The sequence below is a fragment of the Salvelinus fontinalis genome, chromosome 4 (assembly GCF_029448725.1).
Source record: "Salvelinus fontinalis isolate EN_2023a chromosome 4, ASM2944872v1, whole genome shotgun sequence".
Lineage (NCBI taxonomy): Eukaryota > Metazoa > Chordata > Actinopteri > Salmoniformes > Salmonidae > Salvelinus > Salvelinus fontinalis.
The window spans coordinates 78,705,545-78,719,943 of record NC_074668.1 but is presented as its reverse complement, the minus strand read 5'-3'; the positions used below and the strand labels follow the sequence as shown (position 1 = coordinate 78,719,943).

General features: G+C 45.5%; 1 protein-coding gene across 7 annotated transcripts in view; it reads left to right on the top strand.

Moving 5' to 3' along the window:
- LOC129854470 (chromodomain-helicase-DNA-binding protein 9-like) overlaps positions 1 to 12,617 on the top strand; it is a 145,141-nt gene extending 132,524 nt beyond the window's left edge. For 5 of the 7 annotated variants that reach the window (XM_055921540.1, XM_055921541.1, XM_055921539.1 and 2 more), the window contains 11 exons: positions 884 to 1,154; positions 1,324 to 1,529; positions 1,830 to 2,732; positions 2,892 to 3,058; positions 3,280 to 3,549; positions 4,327 to 4,513; positions 4,961 to 5,109; positions 5,442 to 5,675; positions 5,933 to 6,082; positions 6,314 to 6,418; positions 6,858 to 12,617. In XM_055921540.1, the coding sequence (XP_055777515.1) occupies positions 884 to 1,154; positions 1,324 to 1,529; positions 1,830 to 2,732; positions 2,892 to 3,058; positions 3,280 to 3,549; positions 4,327 to 4,513; positions 4,961 to 5,109; positions 5,442 to 5,675; positions 5,933 to 6,082; positions 6,314 to 6,418; positions 6,858 to 7,862 (3,647 nt within the window). In that variant the 3' untranslated portion in view covers positions 7,863 to 12,617. The remainder of the gene's footprint in view (positions 1 to 883; positions 1,155 to 1,323; positions 1,530 to 1,829; positions 2,733 to 2,891; positions 3,059 to 3,279; positions 3,550 to 4,326; positions 4,514 to 4,960; positions 5,110 to 5,441; positions 5,676 to 5,932; positions 6,083 to 6,313; positions 6,419 to 6,857) is intronic. The other 2 variants (XM_055921544.1, XM_055921543.1) reach the window with 2 other exon arrangements.
- Positions 12,618 to 14,399: the final 1,782 nt, after the last annotated feature.

Genomic DNA, 14,399 nt, shown 5'->3' with positions numbered 1-14,399 from the left:
AGTATTCTGCCATGGCCAGCGAAGAGCCCAGATCTCAATCCCATTGAGCACATCAGGGACCTGTTGGATCGGAGGGTGAGGGCTAGGGACATTCCCCCCCAGAAATGTCCGTGAACTTGCAGGTGCCTTGGTGGAAGAGTGGGGTAACATCTCACAGCAAGAACTGGCAAATCTGGTGCAGTCCATGAGGAGGAGATACACTGCAGTACTTAATGCAGCTGGTGGTCACACCAGATACTGACTGTTACTTTTGATTTTGACCCCCCCGCCCCTTTGTTCAGGGATACATTATTCCATTTCTGTTAGTCACATGTCTGTGGAACTTGTTCAGTTTATGTCTCAGTTGTTGAATCTTGTTATGTTCATACAAATATTTACGCAAGTTCGGTTTGCTGAAAATAAACGCAGTTGTTTGCTGAGTTTACTACTACCAGCTACTGCCACTACTAATACCAGTCACTACTATTACTACTACTACTCACTACTACTACAACTAGTTAATACTACTACTACTACCAGTTAATATTATTACTACTACTACCAGTCACCACCACCACTACTACTACCAGTCACAACTAATACTACTACTACTCACTACTACCACTACTACTCACTACAGCTAGTTAATACTACTACTACCAGTCACCACCACTACTACAACTACCAGTCACTACTACTACTACCAGTCACTACTATTACTACAACAACAACAACAACTACTATATATTTTATTACCAACAGTCACTTCTATTACAAACAGTAATAGTAATACTACTAGTGCTACTACTGCTGAAACTACTACAACTTCTTCCACTACTATAAAACAACTTAAAAAGCGTTCTCCCTGGTTAAACAATGTGTGTGTTGTGTGTGTGCTCACCAGAGGGTGCTCCAATGATGATTGAGGAGTTAGGTGGTGGAGGTGGAGGAGGAGGAGATGCAGCCTACTGGCCCTCCTCCTCAGTACTAACAGCCAGACTGAGACGTCTGATCACAGCCTCTCAGCGCTACACCAAGTCCAGACAGATCCTCCACATCCACCAGACCCAGACACAGCACACCACCCAGGTCACGCCCTCACTGTGCCCCCTGCCACCCACCCTCAACGACACTATCAACCCCAAGATGGCCGCCAAGATAGAACGCCAGCAGAGGTGAGTGAAGCTGCAAGGCCTGGACAGAAACATAAAGTTAGCCACGGTCTATAACTTATACCAATGTCTCCTTCTGTCTTCTTTCTCTCCTCCCTCTCTCTGTGTAAATCTCTATCTCTACGCCTATTTCTATTTCTCTCTGTTTCTCTCTCCCTCCGTCTCTCCCCAGATGGACGAGGCGAGAGGAAGCTGATTTCTACCGTGTGGTGTCTACCTTTGGTGTGGTGTTTGACCCAGACCTGGGCTGTTTCGACTGGACCAAGTTCAGAGCCATGGCTCGGCTGCACAAGAAGACAGATGAGAGTCTGCAGAAGTACCTGTGGGCCTTCACTGCCATGTGCAGGAGAGTGTGTCGCCTGCCACCCAGAGAAGGAGGTGAGAGAGATACTGTTCATCTGTGCTGTGCCACCTGTAGAAAGGGTGTGGAAGTCAATATACTTATAAGCTGTATACTGTGTTGTTTATTAGAGGAGTTGTGTGCTTACTAATACCTGCTGATAATGTGCTACAGTATTTCAAGATTAATGATTTCAGGAAATGCTGGGGAAACAAGCACGTGATAAGGTTAACGATCAATGGAAAGTTAAACAGCGAGTGGAATAAATTCACACAAAATGAAAAGACAGATGTATGAATTATGCAGGACAGCCTTATTCTCTCTCTCCCTCTCTCTAGACACAGCGGTGGACCCCTCTCTGTCCATTCAGCCCATCACAGAGGAGCGTGCATCTCGTACCCTCTACAGAGTAGAGCTGCTACGCCAGGTCAGGGAACAGGTCCTGCGCCACCCCTTGCTCTATGAGCGCCTGCCCCTGTGCCAGCTGGGCTCGGACCTGCCCGTGTGGTGGGAGACCGGTACCCACGACCGAGATCTCCTAATCGGGGCCGCCAAGCACGGCGTCAGCCGCACAGACTACCACATCCTCCGAGACCCAGAGCTCTGCTTCATGGCTTCCCAGCGCAACTACAGCCAGAATAAAGGAGTCCAACAGCCATCTCAGACACCTACTCCTCTCCTGAACCCCCAGTACCAGGCTAGTAGAGACCCAGCCTTGGCAGAGTCCCCAGTGCCAACCCCATTCCAGATGGAGAGGGAGGACATCCCGGGGGCAGTGCCCAAAGAAGAACCTCTCTCGGAGGGGGAGGAGCGCATGGAGAGAGGGGGTCAGGTGGAGGGGGAGAGGTGGAGTCCCCAGCCTGCCCCTCTCACTCCTACAGGGATAGAGGAGAAGCCTGACCTGGGGGTGGTGAAAGGAGAGAACGAGAGCCACATGGTGGCGGCACGGACCAAGCCACTCACGCCCAACTCAGCCGCCAGGAAAGAGAAGAAAGCCAATAAAAGAAGTCGAAGAGAGGCCAGACGAGCCGCCTCCGCAGCATCAGACTCCGACTCGGACGGCTCCTCCTCCAGCTCTTCATCACGATCTTCTTCATCATCGTCGTCCTCTTCCTCCTCCCGCTCCGGATCCAGCTCCTCTTCGTCTTCATCCTGCTCATCAGGCTCCTCATCTTCCTCTTCCTCATCTTCATCTTCCTCTGTTGACAGTGAGAGTGAGGGAGAGGAAGGAAAGATCAAGGGTGAGTGCTGTTATTATTATTTTGGTTCTTGCAGTGAAAGACTTTTACAGTACCGTTGAGGCAATCAATGTTGTAATTTTGCCAAAGTTGTTAGGCTGTCTGAAGTTGTTGTTTGTTTTGAGGTTTTCTAAAGTAGAGTTATATTGCATGTTCTTCCAGTCCCGACAGTGGCCATCGTGAAGGGATTTGACGAAGACAGTGTGGCATCTCTCAGCACCACTCAGGATGAGATGCAGGACAGTCACGTGACAGAGAACGGCAGCAACAACTCACACCACCACCCCTTCCAGGGAGGATACATGCTGGCTGCATCCTACTGGCCCAAGGTAAACACACACACCAAACCTCTTTGTGTTTCAGTTCTAGCCTGAGTTAGTTTCCTGAGAATCCCAACCATGTTGAAACAGCCCTTAGGAGGGTGCCGTTCACGATAATCCAGTTTTATTTCATCCTTCCACCAGACGATATAGTCGATATATAGGGAAAAAGCAAATCAGCATCCAGGATCCAAACAACTTGTTTTATAATGTCCCCTGTCCCCCTGTAGGACCGTGTGATGATCAACCGTCTGGACAGTATCTGCCAAGCAGTGCTGAAGGGGAAGTGGCCGGGGGCCCGGCGGTCGTACGAGGCAGGAGGGGCCGTAGCCTCCTTCTACACCACCAAGCTGCTGGACAATGCAGCTGCGGCCAACAACAGCAGCAACCTCTGCTCAGCTTCCGCCTCGGCCTCAGAGGACCCCTCTGTCTCCCCTCAGGGTTCAAAGGTGAAGAAGCATGTTGCAGGAGAAAAGGAGTTCTCAGTGAAAATGAATGAAGTATGTTGATTTCCGTTACTCCCCTCTCGTAGGACCCCACACCACTCCAAAGCCTAATTGCGGTGTTTCAGCATGTTTTGTTGGGGATTTTGATTTTGTTGTTTTGGCTGCTGCCTTAAACTGATTTGTTTAATAGTAATACCCTCTTTAATTTCTACCCACTCTGATTGAGATGGGGCTGGCTCGCTATTGTGGGGGATTGGGATGGGGCTCTAGTACTGTGGGTGTTCTGTCTCTAATGGGGCTGGTAGCAGCTGGGCAATTAACCATGCAGGCCTGCTTGCTTTAATACTACAGTAGCTAGCTATGAGCCTACATTGCCATATCAACAGAGGGAGGAGGATTTGTGTCAAATATTCTATAAAATGGCCACTGACTGCTGCTACAGGGTTGCTGGGGCTTTCCTGACCGGTTTGGCTGGAATCTTGACCTTAATAAGGAATATGCTGAAAGCTGCAGCCTTCCCTGTGACATAGTCCTTCAGTAAACTCCTGACATTGCATAGACAACTTCCCCTATATGCTTCTAGTTGCTACAGTATATGCTGTTATGTCCCTACCCATAACTATCCCTACTTCCAAGCATACAGAATGCTCTGTATGACAAGCCAACAAAGTATTGTGCCAATGCAGTGAAAATCAAAACAAGCACTTAGATCACCTCCCTTTTTTCTGTTATGTTTTGGTTAGTTTTTTTTCTGTAGAAGGGGCTCCAATGCCATCAGACAGTGTGACCTTGTGTTTCTATGTAATTGACTGACAGTCTCTCTCTCTGCAGCAGGAGGGGGGTCTGAAGCTGACCTTCCAGAAGCAGGGGCCCGGCCAGCCCCTGAAGAGGCCCCTGGAGCCTGAGGAGGGGCCCATGAGCCAGCAGCAGTACCTTACAAGGCTCCATGAGCTCCAGAGTGCCTCAGACACCAGTCTGGCTGACTTCACCAAGCCCCAGGCTGCTAGCTTCCCACAGGGTACATACAGACTAGGGCTGACCACAAAGTCCTGTTTTTACAGCAATGTATTGTTAGTTTATACAATTGATAGTTCATACTAGGCAGGTAGCCTAGTGGTTAGATCGTTGGACTAGTAACTGAAAGGTAGCAAGATCAAATCCCGAGCTGACATGGTAAAAGTCTGTCGTTCTGCTCCTGAACAAGGCAGTTATCCCACTGTTCCTAGGCCGTCATTGTAAATAAGAATTTGTTCTTAACTGACTTGCCTAGTTAAATAAAGGTTAAAAAAATTAAAATTCCTGTCTGGTAATGAGAAATCTCAAAGCTAAACTGTGTTTTTTATTTCCTACCACTAGATGGTAGCAAAGATACATTTCCCTTTATGTTGTACATTCATGATTGTGATGGTGTGTAGTGCTTTAGTCTTCTGTTTTAATCTGGGACACGTTGTTTGTGTGTTTCCAGCCTCTACAGGTCTGGCGGGTCAGATGAAGCTGAACGGAGGTATGGACGGCCAGCCGGTGGTGAAGAGGAGGAGAGGAAGGAGGAAGAATGTGGAGGGGATGGACCTGCTCTATATGAACAGGAACAGAGGACCAGCCGTGCCTGAAAGCGTAAGATCTTAATGTACTTTTCTCTCTTCTCTTTGGGGCTCTACGTCTTCCCTGTCAATCATCTCACTCCTATCTTGCTATCTTAGGTCCTTCAACATCTAGTCCTTAAACACTGGGTACTGAAAAGCTACATGTGATTGCATGGTTTTACGAGATATTTAAAGTTGGATTAGTATGCTTAATTGTGTTTATCTTGCAATTGAAAATAAAATATAGGATGTACTGTGTATACTGAAGTATAGGAGGCCGTATGAGGGGTATGCTAGCATGCCTATACAAACACTAGCCACTTGATATTCACTGATGGGATGATGTCTACCCTGCATCTCCAGGTGCCCCCGGCGTGGGGTGGTATGGGTCAAGCTGGCACTGGGCTGTCTATTGCCTCAGGGCAGGGTAACCCCCTAGGGGGTCAGGGCCCTATGGACACAGAGAGCAGGGTCTCTGTCATCAACCTGAAAGATGGGACCCGTCTGGCTGGAGACGATGCCCCCAGGAGGAGGGAGCTGGAGCTGTGGCTAAAAGAACACCCAGGCTTTGTGGCCGACACAGGGGCCTTCATCCCTGTGAGTCCCTCTCTTCCTCACCCTCTGATTCTCCATTCCTCTATCCCTAACCCAGGGTTTATTAAGGGCTGTGAATATACTGTACAACTACAATAGACATCCGTCAGGGTTACGGGCATTTCCATTCAGTCAGTTCATGACATAAACAGAAATTCCATTTGCAATTTGAATAAAATTTTCATTGACAGTAGATATTGTTTTGTATGTAGTCCTGTAGTTGAACCTCTGTATCCCTGACCCTCCCATCTCCTCCTCAGGGAGTGAATAAGAGGCAGCTGGAGCAGTTCCAGCAGGATGGTAGACCCAAGCAGAAGAGGCATCGCTGCAGAAACCCCAACAAGATCGATGTCAACAGTCTGACGGGAGAGGAGAGGGTCCAGATCATCAACAGGAGAAATGCACGCAAGGTGAGGCGGCAGTAGACGTGTGTGTGTGTGTGTGTGTGTGTGTGTGTGTGTGTGTGTGTGTGTGTGTGTGTGTGTGTGTGTGTGTGTGTGTGTGTGTGTGTGTGTGTGTGTGTGTGTGTGTGTGTGTGTGTGTGTGTGTGTGTGTGTGTGTGTGTGTGTGTGTGTGTGTGTGCGCGCGTGTGTTGTATAACTTCTACTTTGTCTCATGTTGTCCTCCTGTCCTCTCCCCAGGTTGGTGGGGCCTTCGCCCCCCCTCTAAAGGACCTGTGTGGGTTTCTTCAGGAGAACCCAGAGTACGGGGTTCCACCAGAGTGGGCCGACGTCGTCAAGCAGTCGGTAAGTCTGATAGCCTTTACCTCCTTCATATGCTGTAGAACACCCCACAAGTCTACTTGACGTGTATAAAAGAGTAATAATAGAACTACATGTATCTAGCTTGGCTAGTTGTCAGTGCAGTAGCTGTTTTATAGTTAAGCAATAAGGCCCGATGGGCTTTGGTATATGGCCGATATACCACGGCATAGGGCTGTTCTTATGCACAACGCAATATGGTTTGCCATATACCACAAACCCCTGAGGTGCCTTATTGCTATTATAAACTGGTTACCAATGGAATTAGAGCAGTAAAAATACATGTTTTGTCATACCCGTGGTATACGGTCTGACATACCACGGGTGTCTGCCAATCAGCATTCGAGGCTGGAACTACCCAGTTTCTAACTGTGGTTATCTAATGAAGTTGTTGATTAGAGTGCTAACCCTGTCTGTCCTTCAGGGCTACCTCCCAGAGAGCATGTTTGACCGGATCCTGACAGGACCCATCGTACCAGAGGAGGTGAGTCGGCGTGGACGGAGGCCCAAGAGCGCCCTGGCCAAGGCTGCAGCTACAGCCAACCAGGGGGCCCCATCCCTGGGCCTCAACCCCCTGCTGGCCAACGGCCTCCTCTCTGGCATGGATCTATCTAGTCTACAGGCCTTCCAGCAGAACCTCCAAAGTCTCCAGTCACTGCAGCTCACTGCCGGCCTCATGGGCCTGCCCACCGATGCTAACAACCTGGCCGCCATGTTTCCCATGATGCTCTCTGGTATGGCTGGGCTTCCCAACCTCCTTAGCATGGGGGGTCTGCTGGGAAAGCCCCCACAGGACACTACGGGGGGAGCTGAGCAGAGGAAGAGGAGGAAGGGAAGCAGAGAAGGAGGAAGAGGGGAGCCCTCGTCTGCCTCCTCCAAAGCCCCCTCCTCCTCCCACTCCCACGGCCTCTCCCACACCTCGGACACCAAAGGTGAAAGGACAGAAGGTCAAAGCAGGGACGGGGACGGCCACATCCCCAGTGTCCATTCCCCCTCCAGTTCCTCTGCCACCACCTCCACCACCACCCCACTAAGTGCTTCTGCTGCCCAGGCAGCCTCCAGTCACCCTCTGTCTCTTAACCCCTTGTTACTCTCCAGTATGCTTTACCCAGGGATGCTTCTCACTCCAGGCCTTAACCTTCCTGTGTCCACCACACAGCCACCACACAGTGACTCAAACAGTGACCACAAACCCCACAAGCCCACTAAGACCTCTAAGACCGACCCCTCAAAACCTCTGTCGCCAAGGAGAACACCAGAGTGTCAGGAAGAGGAGAGTCTTGGTGACAAGAGGGAGGAGTCAGGGGAACACAAGGAGGAGAACAGTGGTCCAGAAGGCTCGGGGAAGGCGGAGTCATCTTCTTCATCAGAGTCTGGGAGCTCTTCTTCATCATCTGATGGGTCATCAGACTCCAGCGATGAAGACTGAGCGTAATGAAAATATAAATCTATTTATGGATCTATTAGAAATGTACACACATACAGTACCAGCCAAAAGTTTGGACACACCTACTCATTCAAGGGTTTTTCTTTATTTTGACTATTTTCTGCATTGTAGAATAATAGTGAAGACATCAAAATTATGAAATAACACATATGGAATCATGTCGTAACCAAACAATTGTTCAACATATCAAAATATATTTTATATTCTTCAAAGTAGCCACCCTTTGCCTTGATGACAGCTTTGCACACTCTTGGCATTCTCTCAACCAGCTTCTCCTGGAATGCTTTTCCAATAGTCTTGAAGGAGTTCCCACATATGCTGAGCACTTGTTGGCTGCTTTTCCTTCACTCTGTGGTCCAACTCATCCCAAACCATCTCAATTGGGTTGAGGTCGGGTGATTGTGGAGGCCAGGTCATCGGCCAGGTCATCTGATGCAGCACTCCGTGACTCTCCTTGGTCAAATAGCCCTTATACAGCCAGGAGGTCTATTTTGAGGTCATGGTCCTAATAGTTCTACCAAATGCAAACCAGATAGGATGGCGTATCGCTGCAGAATGCTGTGGTAGCCATGCTGGTTAAGTGTGCCTTGAATTCTAAATAAATCACAGACAGTGTCACATTCAAAACACCCCCATACCATCACACCTCCTCCTCCGTGCTTCACGGTGGGAACCACACATGCAGAGATCATCCGTTCACCTACTCTGCGCCTCACAAAGACATGGCGGTTAGAACCAAAAATCTTACATTTGGACTCATCAGACCAAAGGACAGATTTCCACCGGTCTAATATCCATTGCCCATGTTTCTTGGTCCAAGCAAATCTCTTATTATTATTGGTGTTCTTTAGTAGTGGTTTCTTTGCAGCAATTCGACCATGAAGGCCTGATGCAGTCTCCTCTGAACAGTTGATGTTGAGATGTGTCCGAATGAAGCATTCATTTGAGCTCTAGTCTGAGGTGCAGTTAACTGTAATGGACGTATCCTCTGCAGCAGAGGTAACTCTGTTTCTTCCTTTCCTGTGGTGGTCCTCATGAGAGCCAGCTTCATCATAGCGCTTGATTGTTGTAAAGAAACTTTCAAAGTTCTTGAAAATTTCCGGATTGACTGACCTTCATATATTTTGATTTGTTTAACAATTTTTTGGTTACTACATGATTCCATATGTGTTATTTCATAGTTTTGATGTCTTCACTATTATTCTATAATGTAGAAAATAGTATAAATAAAGAAAAACCCTGGAATGAGTAGGTGCGTCCAAACGTTTGACTAGTACTGTATATATTACACATATATATGGATTTCCCTGCACTTACATTGTGATTTCTTTTCATGTAAATATAGAAAACGAACTAAAATGTTGTGTAATAAAGACTACAAAAGTGAAAAAAGAAGAACCATGACCTCGGATAAACTGAAATGAACTTTCAGTGTTTGTTCAAAAAGGTACAATCTTGTTTTGAGAGACATTTTGCATGTCAAACTTTAGTAGATTTCTGAACTTTGTGAACTTGTATTAGGCCTACACACATTGATGTACAATTGCAACAGACTGAGAAAAAGAAATCAAAATGGCATTATTGTAATTATCATGTTGGGATTTAATTTGATTAAAAAAGAGGAAATAAATATAGGCTCTCTGCTGAGCTGTACTCTTAATATATTTTGTAGTGTGAGTAAAAGACCCTGAATATTTAGCTTTCCTTTGTAAGTACTGTTACAGGTTTTCTTCTTGACACTTACAGTATACTTTGCGGATCATACGTTTGGAAAAGTCAGCAATAACTCGGGCAGCTAATGAATGTGACTGAAGCTGTAGATCCCTCATCAGCCATGTTTCTCACACAAGGGAGAGGTGTTCAGTCTCTGTTCCAATGTCCACACTATAACACAGTTATTCCAATGAAGAAATGTATTGGACATTCATTCTAAGTAATATGCTAGTGTGCATTTTGGAATGTAGTCTCCCCTGCTTGTCTCGCACAACCAACACACATGGTTCTTTTGACACTGAGGTGCACTTTAGTTTCCCATATTACACTCGCTAGCACATAACCAGTTGGGTCTTCTCCCCTGAGGACTGAAAGGACAGCAAACTGACAGGCTGCGCCAAATGCTGCTCTCGCTGGGACAGAAAAGACACAATTCCACCCCGGTGTTTTTGACTGCATCGTTACCTCAGCGGAGTATAGAAGGGATTGAGTTCACTGCAAATACATCCTGTTGTGTGTGTATTGGCAAAGGTTGGCTCACTCGTCCCCGCTGGAATGTGTGTTCTTCATGGCATACTCTTGAGAGCTTCCACTCGCTTAGTCTCTTCCAACGCCTTGAGTCTGCGAGAGAGACTACCACTCACTGTTCTGGCTGTGTGTGTTTGTTTGCGTGGGCGTTTCTTTACATTTTGGCTGAGTCAGTGTGTTCTTCAGGCCCTGTACTGATTGTGTCCCATGCGGTGCAGCATCAATCGGGCCATTGTGTATGGTGGTGTGTATTGGGGAGGCTAGAGCATTGGGTTCTACAACCAAAAGTGAAGTCACATAAACAGTGACTGCTGGTATAGTCGACATCGTATAATCAACACCCCCTGAGTCATCTTTAATACTTTAAAAGCCCATCAGTATCTGTGTTCTATTCGTAGTGCCGCCTTCTGCTATCGAGTGAGCTGAAGAATCTCCAATGAGCTCTGACTGTGGGTGATGTCTGTAGTCTTCCATTCTGAACACAGTGTGTCCCTGTTGTGTTGAATTACCTTGCTATCATAAACTAGTAATGAAGTAGCTACACCGTATGTGTATTGAGGGACCACAGGGGTTTGTATTGTCTCTGATACAATTGTAGATTACTGAGTCATCAAAATTATTTTCTTAATTGACTGTAGAAAAGCATAGTTTATACATCGATTGCAGTGATTCTGAATAGTATTGGGTTGGCTATGGTAGGTTAAGTTTAGGCTTGAGTAAGACTGAATATCCAGACCTTCCTTTAGAACTGAGCTGCTTTGCTGACTATGATCTCTCTGTTTCATGGGAATTGGAGGCTTTTAAGTGTTAATTTCTAGCCTGGAATTCAAACTGATATGCTGTTTCATCACTAAACACATTGTTCAGTCTGGTTTCACCAGGCTAGTTAATTTCTCCATATGACTTACTGATCAATCCACTGATGACTTGATCTGCAGACAGACTGATAGATGTAGAAGTGTCCTTACGCTCGCTGTACCTCTGTGTATTTCACACTCTCACTTTCTCACTCAACTTCCAGTCAGTATCTGATGTGATTTAATAGATAGATGTTTTATTTTCCTTATTTTCTATGGCTCAATGGTGGTGTATTTATTCATTACCATATGACATGGCTCATCTGTGCTCATCCTCGTGGTAACCAAGGGAGACAGTGAGACTGGAATTCAGTATACCCTAAGTACCTGTTGTAATTATGTTTAGTGGAACAGTGCTTTCCGGATTGATACAGCACCGTGTAGGTGAACTGTCGGTACACATTGGACTGCTAGGCAGGCACACATTTGGAAATGATCTTGAAGAGGAATGGGACGTTTTATTTTACATGGTGACAATGAAACGTCACAACAGGTTACATCTGTGGTAGAGACATTCATGTAGTCTCTTTCAGCCTGCATGTAGCTGTTCACTGAGCCTATATTGAACCCATTCATCAACGTATACAAGCCCACCACACAGACAGCCCTGCCCTGTTGTCTAAACCAAGACTGATGAAGACACTCCACTCACTGAAATAACATTAACTTTAAAGGTGTTTGGTTTTCCCCATTCACCTGTGATGTCCTTTACCATGGTTTCTGTGTGTAAACTCAGAGACAGCCAGGTTGTTTCTCTTCCTGAAAGTCAACCTAAATAGATTTAACATTGTCAGTTTGCCACTTTAGTTTGGGCTGATTCCGACCACTAGGTCTCACAAGCCTAGTGATTTCAATAGAACAATCTTCAACTGTCATTCTGTTCCACTTCATACCTAGTCGATCCCTAGAACGACCAGTGCCCTTAGGCAGAAGCCCAGCCTTTGCTGCTTCCAGGTTACAATATTGACCCAAATATGATTGTTTTAGCAGGCTTTATTTTCAGACCCAACAGGCAGACAAGGATTCATTCCTGCTAGTGTGACAAGAAGCCTGCTGAATTTGCTATAGCAGACCGATAGCTCTGTTTAAGTTGAAATGTTAGTACTGAGGGGAGAGCTGTATTTGACTAAAGATGGAACAATATATTTGTTTTTATTATGTATTATGATTAGATATTTCTGGTAGTTTGTTATAGGTCTCACTATGTCACATACATCTACAGTGCTGAACTGACTGATTAGAAGCAGTCATAGACTCGCCTCACTGGCACAATGAAATGACCAATATGCAACAGACAGAGACTAATAAAGCACACACTACTACACGTTAATTAGAATTTTCATTTTGGGTAAAGTAGTTGCTGAAATGACGAAAATAGATTATTGGCATTGTATTTTTTGTTTCAAGCTTGATAATATCCTAAAGTCATCAAGTCTGTTCTGGTTTTTGTTTGGTTGTTTTTTGGACAGTTGCAATATTTGCAAGTTGTGGTCTGTGTAGTCAAATAATATGTTATGTAGTGGGGAGGACAAGCGTCTTAAAAAGTCATTTGTAATTTATTGGATTACTTTCTATGAAGTTCTATAGAGGAAATTGAAGTTTAATTATTTTTATTAAACATATTCTGACTATCCATGAAGCCTGTCTTTCTCTATTATTTCACATTGACCCAGTTACAGGCACTTTAAGGTATCCACAATTACAATGTTGTTTATTGTACACTGGTGATATAAATATAGGATGATAATGTCTCAGTTAATAGTGTGGCTAAAAAGTCATTTTCAACTGATATAAACTGATATAGTATACAGTAGGGCAAAAAAGTATTTAGTCAGTCACCAATTGTGCAAGTTCTCCCACTTAAAAAGATGAGAGAGGCCTGTAATTTTCATCATAGATACACTTCAACTATGAAAGACAAAATGAGAAAAAAAATTCCAGAAAATCACATTGTAGGATTTGTTATGAATTTATTTGCAAATTATGGTGGAAAATAAGTATTTGGTTAATAACAAAAGTTTCTCAATACTTTGTTATATACCCTTTGTTGGCAATGACAGAGGTCAAACGTTTTCTGTAAGTCTTCACAAGGTTTTCACACACTGTTGCTGGTATTTTGGCCCATTCCTCCATGCAGATCTCCTCTAGAGCAGTGATGTTTTGGGGCTGTTGCTGAGCAACACGGACTTTCAACTCCATCCAAAGATTTTCTATGGGGTTGAGATCTGGAGACTGGCTAGGCCACTCCAGGACCTTGAAATGCTTCTTACAAAGCCACTCCTTCGTTGCCCGGGCGGTGTGTTTGGGATCATTGTCATCCTGAAAGACCCAGCCACGTTTCATCTTCAATGCCCTTGCTGATGGAAGGAGGTTTTCACTCAAAATCTCACGATACATGGCCCCATTCATTCTTTCCTTTACACGGATCAGTCGTCCTAGTCCCTTGCAGGAAAACAGCCCCAAAGCATGATGTTTCCACCCCCATGCTTCACAGTAGGTATGGTGTTCTTTGGATGCAACTCAGCATTCTTTGTCCTCCAAACACGACGAGTTGAGTTTTTACCAAAAAGTTCTATTTTGGTTTCATCTGACCATATGACATTCTCCCAATCTTCTTCTGGATCATCCAAATGCTCTCTAGCAAACTTCAGACGGGCCTGGACATGTACTGGCTTAAGCAGGGGGACACGTCTGGCACTGCAGGATTTGAGTCCCTGGCGGCGTAGTGTGTTACTGATGGTAGGCTTTGTTACTTTGGTACCAGCTCTCTGCAGGTCATTCACTAGGTCCCCCCGTGTGGTTCTGGGATTTTTGCTCACCGTTCTTGTGATCATTTTGACCCCAAGGGGTGAGATCTTGCGTGGAGCCCCAGATCGAGGGAGATTATCAGTGGTCTTGTATGTCTTCCATTTCCTAATAATTGCTCCCACAGTTGATTTCTTCAAACCAAGCTGCTTACCTATTGCAGATTCAGTCTTCCCAACCTGGTGCAGGTCTACAATTTTGTTTCTGGTGTCCTTTGACAGCTCTTTGGTCTTGGCCATAGTGGAGTTTGGAGTGTGACTGTTTGAGGTTGTGGACAGGTGTCTTTTATACTGATAACAAGTTCAAACAGGTGCCATTAATACAGGTAACGAATGGAGGACAGAGGAGCCTCTTAAAGAAGAAGTTACAGTTCTTTGAGAGCCAGAAATCTTGCTTGTTTGTAGGTGACCAAATACTTATTTTCCACCATAATTTGCAAATAAATTCATTAAAAATCCTACAATGTGATTTTCTGGATTTTTTTCTCTCATTTTGTCTGTCATAGTTGAAGTGTACCTATGATGAAAATTACAGGCCTCTCATCTTTTTAAATGGGAGAACTTGCACAATTGGTGGCTGACTAAATACTTTTTTGCCCCACTGTATATTGTTGTAA